General features: G+C 48.8%; 1 protein-coding gene across 1 annotated transcript; it reads right to left on the bottom strand.

Annotated features, from left to right (window-relative positions):
* Nucleotides 1–232: 232 nt before the first annotated feature.
* Nucleotides 233–5732, bottom strand: DEU56DRAFT_958804 (uncharacterized protein). Its single transcript, XM_041359289.1, has 10 exons — nucleotides 5669–5732; nucleotides 5514–5619; nucleotides 4220–5460; nucleotides 3634–4162; nucleotides 3031–3575; nucleotides 1631–2973; nucleotides 1524–1577; nucleotides 1233–1467; nucleotides 484–1173; nucleotides 233–433 (listed from the first exon to the last, which is right to left on the bottom strand). The coding sequence occupies exons 1-10, from the start codon at nucleotides 5675–5677 to the stop codon at nucleotides 290–292; spliced, it is 4896 nt and encodes a 1631-aa protein (XP_041205297.1). The 5' UTR covers nucleotides 5678–5732; the 3' UTR covers nucleotides 233–289.
* Between the last annotated feature and the right edge of the window lie 496 nt (nucleotides 5733–6228).

Genomic DNA, 6228 nt, shown 5'->3' on the forward strand with positions numbered 1-6228 from the left:
CATAAGTGTGAAAGTCTGTCATAGTGGTGTTGTAGTGGTGCCACTACTGCAATGATACATCAGTGGGCGTGGCTATTTTGACGCGGTCCTGCCGCGCCTGCCGCGGTCGTGACGCGGCTGTGACGCGGCGTGACGCGCAATTGACGCGACCTGACGCACCATTGACGCGGCACTAATGCAACAAATGACGAACGAACCTTGACGCGGCCGAGTGAAGTTGGTTTTGAACATTCGCTATTTATTCATTGACTGACTCAGGCCATGCATAGAGCTACTAATCAAACAAGAACTATTTTCTTTTACTCCCTCTCTGGACTCTCTGTGGGCCCTTGCGACGTTTCACGGCAACAAGTTCTTCTTCAGCCAGCAGCGAAGGAGCTGCAACTTCAGCTTCTGACGTGGCGTCGGAATTATCGCTGAACAAGCGGCCATGCTATTGATTGCGCGAGTAAGAAAAAGCAGGTAGTGTTCAAGTTTCCTCACCTCTAATTCACTCTCACTGTATTCTCGTCCGCTAACCCATTCACTAGGCACATTCAGATACACGTTCCACCGCCTATGATGTTGACCAGCATCCAAACCCCACTGCTGGTTGCCTGCAGGCCCTGCTTCTTCAGAATCCTCGAACATCCTTGCTTCTAGTGCAGTTAAGCACTCGAGGTCTACGTCTGCGACAAAGCTGTCAGCAGGATAACTGATCAGTAGGTCAGCCCATGCCATCTTCAACAGTGCTCTTTCATTCCATTGCTCGTTCTGAGCTTCCAGACATTTTTTGAAATCACCAGCCTTTCGGTGAGCAACAACAAGAGTGAAGGCGTGCACTAAAGGCATGCCGCCGAGCCATTTTTCGACTTGACTCGAAGCACCGGGAATGTTCTCAGAGAACCAACGTGCGATTTTCGCATACTCGTGAGATGAGATGTCGCCACAATATGGGATGCTGTATGCACCTACACCGTCTAGTAGGTTCTTCTTCGAATGCATGATGTAGTCTATCACAGGATATGCCTCTGCGCCACGCTCGTTCAAGTCAGGACTGTCAAGGAGCTTCTGAAGCGAAGCTATATGAGGTCGTAGAATGTTGTCCAATTCTTTTGATGCTGGTGCTGACATAAAGTTTTGAATCAAGTCTTCTTCGCGAGGGGTATCCCAAGAGTGAACCCATTCTCCGAGCTATGTAATAGTTCATGTTGAGCAGACCGTGAGCATATCAACCAGCAAATCTCACTTACACGGATCTCACGCCTCTTAGCATGGTCCTGCCACAGTTCGTCCACGAGATCTCCTTGCTCAACATCACCAGGAGGTGATCCGAGACTTGATGGAAATTTGCAACCGCGCCACCAAACGACTCGCCAGTGTACTCGGTTATGTGCAGTTCCGTGGAGATTGGCAGCAACATAGGACTGAATCAGCCGCACAGGATACCAGTACTTCCCAAGACGAGCAAGAGCTCCTTTGCCGGCGCTACAAGTTAGTCGTCAGCTATATCTCATTCAGGCCTTGCAAGTCAGAAGACAAACATTAGACGTGTAGGAAGCAGAGCCGTTTTCTTCTTGCTCGTGGCTTTTCTGCTGCTCCTGAGCAAAGAAAATCAATTGATGTACGTGGTGCAGCTGTAAAAACTTACTTGCGAGTTGGCGGCACCTCTTTTGACTGCTGTGTCGAGCATCCATCACAATGGAATTTTGCTTTCGGATGGAGATTGCTCGCTCGACCACCTCTCTGACAAGCAATGTGTGACCAATTTTCACACAGATCGCATCGAATTGTCTTCTGGCCACCTGCAACATCGTGACCATTGCCTTGAGCTCCACACCTGCAATGAAATGTATAGTCGGATGCTTCACTCTCGCCGTCATCCAGGTCCAATGATTTTTCTATCTTGGGTACAGCAGCCTCCTCGTCACCGGATGCCTGAAGGTCCAATGAATTTTCTAATGGATCGGGTAAACTCTTCGATTGAATTTGCTCCTTGCTCCCAGATGGCTGATCTTCAATTTCCGTTGCTGGTAACAAGATCCGAAGTTGTTTTCGGCCAGAATGTGTGTTCTTGGAATTACTGCCTGTGCTTACCACCTCCTCGTATTCTACATTCTGTGTAGTTGCCGGGTTTTTGAGCCAAATAAGATTGTCTGGATCAACGGCAGATACTCCAGGCCAAGAAAATGAAATGGTAGGAATTGATTTTGATGACTGCATGTCGCGTTCGATGTGAACGTGGTGCAAACGTTCTGCAGCCGCTATTTGATACTCGGCGAAGAAATCCTGTGCGGTGGAGCCCCCACGTAACCTATACACAACACCATGAACATTGAAGCCTGCCGGTGCAGGGATGTCGTGCAAATTGCCCACAAGATGGCTTTTGAGAGTTGCATTCTTCATCAGTTGTGCAAATCCACCATGCGAAAGGTCATCATAATGATAGACCCTCTTGCCGTCAGGTGAGTAGCGAGCAACAAAGTGTGCGAGGTTTGAGGTGCGATCGCAAAAGGCAAGACCAACGACATCGTAAACGAGCAAATGCTTTTCTTCAGCTTCTTTTGTGAGTGGTCTTATGTGCTTGGGAATGTTCCATTTGTTGCCATGATGGAGGACATCACCGAACTCAACTATGAGCATCACAGGAATCCCAAGATACAGAGTGAGGAAGTTCGGGGAGCCATGACATAAAACTTCCGCATCCAAAGTTCGCCAGCAATAAGTCTTCGAAGTGGGCTCCTTGTTCACACGAACCAGGTGACGGAACCAAGCAGCTAGGTCGCCCTTGTATTGTACGGAGAGTTCGATGTTAAGCTGAAAATGACACTTTGGATGGGGTCGACGTGGTATTTGCCAGTGTGTCGGTCCACCTGAAGGACCCGAGCAAAATTGCAGGTCTATGGTCTGTGCCTCGAAGAAAGTGCGAGCAAGATATGTCTCTTCTGGTGGCATGTCGTGCAGGAGAAGTTTGAATACCCTTCCTAGCCAGCCCTTTATATCGAAAATGTGAGGAAAACTCCAAGTTAACAAATTGAACAGCATACTTACAAATACTCCGTCTGGACCTGACGTGTCCTTGACGATGTGCGTGGCCTTGAGATTCTTTCGGAACCCATCACGTTGAGTCGTCAAAATACGAGATGCATTGGATGGCTGGTCAATACTCATATGAACTTTCATAACCTGATTCAGAGCCCATAAGGGATGTGCCTCGCGGATTCCAAGGAAGCGTGGCTGAAAGACAGTATAAAAGTCAGGCTGTATGGTAATGAACATGAGCTCAAGGCAGGTATCGAGCCAGCACGAGTTTTTAGACCAAGCATAACTGGGCCGTGAGCTCAATGGATGGTTCGAGATGTTGGAGTCGAGCGAACTGTCGGAGCATGAGTCCAAGTTTTCCTTCCAGACTTGCTGCTTGCCACGAGACTTTGACCGGGTTCGCAGGAGCTGGCGTGAGGTATCCGGAGGTCGGCCATCATTTTTTCTGGACTTTGACCGCTGAGATAGTGGTGCTCTTTCTGGATGCGTGCGACCATGTATTTGCAGGTTATTTTGCCAGGTCTTGGCTGTTCCATAGCGAATCGGAGCGCCCACTGGTCAAAAAAGGAGTGGTTGATATCAAATTGACACTGGTGATACAGGTGAACATACCACTTCGGCCAGCTGCACGTAGCTGGAAGCTTTCCATGAAAACTTGGAGGCAGAGCAGCCCCTCCATCAAGTGGTAGCGTTTACCAACTGTCGCATATAGCTTGGCGTGCATTGCCTCTTCCGCATTAGTGGAGTTTGGCATCGCCTGGAATAGACCGGTCTTCATCTTCTGAAACGGCGGAAATAGCATCTGAGCATGGCTATCACGGAGCCACCACTCAAGCCATGGCTTTAACTTGGGATAGTCTCGTAAAAGGGAAGTGACCTTTTGCTTGAAAGTGTCCATATCGGAGACTGACAACAGGGCAAGGGCACGACTCTGAAAATTATCTGCCTTGCTGGGGTCAATGACTCCGCTGATTTTTTTGATGCGCGTGACCTGAGAACGGTAATGCTGCTGACAGCCTTTGAGGAGTGCACCTGCTGCATCTTCAAGTTCGGCCAGAGAGCATGAATCCTCGCGATTGGTCCAGAACGTAATGAATGCTTGAGTAAAGCCGACTCGCTCAGCCTCGCTGAAGTCGACAACCTGGATTAAAGACAATGAATGTTAGAATATATGCTATGTACCAAAAACTCGACTTACATTTCCAAATAATTCATCATTGACTTTGTGGCCATACTTCTCGCATTCGTCTGCCATGGAGTTGAAAAGGATGAGAAAATGTAATCGATAGTGTTCGGCTGAACCTCCATTGGCATAGGTCATGAGTCCAGGTACCCAGCATGCGAGCAAAGGTGAATATGTTGAACTGATTATGAGAAGATCTTTCGGCGAGTGCCAAAATCCATGCGCTGCATCTGAAACAATGCCATTGACGGCCTCGGCCTCGATGAAGTCGGTTACTAGTTGCGACACCATGAATTGAGTTTGAACGACGACAACAGTAACGACTTCGAATTGAGAATACAACACGTAGCCTGGATGATTTCTTTGGAATTCTGCAAAGTCGTCGACAAAGTTTCGAGTGGACTTGCCCTGGAGTGCTTGAAGCTCAGCCTTGACACGGTCCTGGTTGAGAAGCACTGTAGAGATCGTAGCGACTGATTCGCGGGTACCAGAAAGACTATGACGACCAGCAACCAATGCTGCTGGGCCAGTAGTAGGATTTTCGAAGACAATCTGTTCAAATCTCGTCCGCTCGTCACAGGTCAGATGCAAGACGTGAGTTTGCTTTGGGTGGTTATGAACACCCTTGTGGATGTAGTAGACACCTTCTTTGAATGAATGCAGCACCGACGTGACACCACAGTCGTTGTGTGTAAGCTGCCCACCACAAAGGCAGGGTACACTCAGCTGCGCCATAATGCCAGCTCGGCGTATACGTGGACGCGTGACAACCTCGCACGTCGGTTCGTCGCAGGTAATGACCCCCAAGCAAACACGTCTCGTCTTTTTACCTTGTGGCCACGTCAATGCTGACTCTGATCCCCTCTTGTCTCCTCCTCCTGGCTGGCAGGCCCAATGTTCACTGAGATTGGCAGTTCTTGTGACCTCTACCCATGTGAACAACCGTTCGAAGTCTCCGTCTGGCCATGGATCCCACAAATCATCTGCCAGTGTCTGGTCACCTGGGCCAGATTTGGGACGTTGAGAGTTGGATGGACGATCTGGACCACGACGTTGAATTGCTCGAGGACTAGGACTTCGCGCAGGTCGGCGTGGGTTAGATTTTGAGCCTTGGGGAAGATCGAATAGCTCCTGTGAATGGTGTCTCATGGGTCGAGGGAGGGATGAAGCATTCGAGGCGGAGAGTGCAGCAGCACCAGTTCTATGTGTGATGGGACCTGTTGGTGGAGAGGCTGGAAGAAAGGCTATTAGATTACCTACTATACTTATCAACTTCAGGATTTCATAGAGCGTTAGTTGAACAGCGCACCTGTGCGGTCATAGCAGGGAATGAGGTTCCCAATGCCCGGCGCAGAATAGTCTTGATTGCCTATGCCCGGGGGATAGAAAAACTTGAATATATGTTTGATTAAGTCCTGTGTGTGGTTAAATGCGAGTGAATATTCTGTATCTTGAAGCACTCACAAAAGGCATAGTAATTGAGAAAAGATAAAGGAGCTGAATATCTAATCAGTGCCGCTCGGCCACCGTAACACTCAAAATGGCTTGGTAAATATATATTATTGCCTTGAAACGAGTACAATATAGGAGATCTAAATCTGTAAGCACGGAAGGAGGCGTTGTTAGAAAATATATTAGTATGATACATTGATGAATTTACCTAAGATAGATATATGGTGAAGGGTTGACGCGGCATGACAGGTGTTGACGCGGCATGATAGGTGTGACGCGGCATGTATGAGTTTCGACGCGGCGTGACGCGGATGTGACGCGGCATGGATGAGTGTTGACGAGGCATTGACGCGGCACTGCTATGGTTGACGCGGCATGAAATGGGCGTTGACGCGGCACAGGTAAGAGTGAAGGTTGACATGAGTGAAGATGATTGGGAAAACCTGTCGTTGTATGAGCAGTGCTTGACCCAGCCTGAACGAGGCTTGAGATGACATGGTCGGGGCTTAACATGGTAGTACGTGAGTATAGAGACTGTATTAGACTTGACAAGGTGAGGTCGAGGCTTGACA

The sequence above is a fragment of the Suillus clintonianus genome (genome assembly GCF_016758775.1).
Source record: "Suillus clintonianus strain FC179 chromosome Unknown DEU56scaffold_73, whole genome shotgun sequence".
Classification (NCBI taxonomy): Eukaryota; Fungi; Basidiomycota; class Agaricomycetes; order Boletales; family Suillaceae; genus Suillus; species Suillus clintonianus.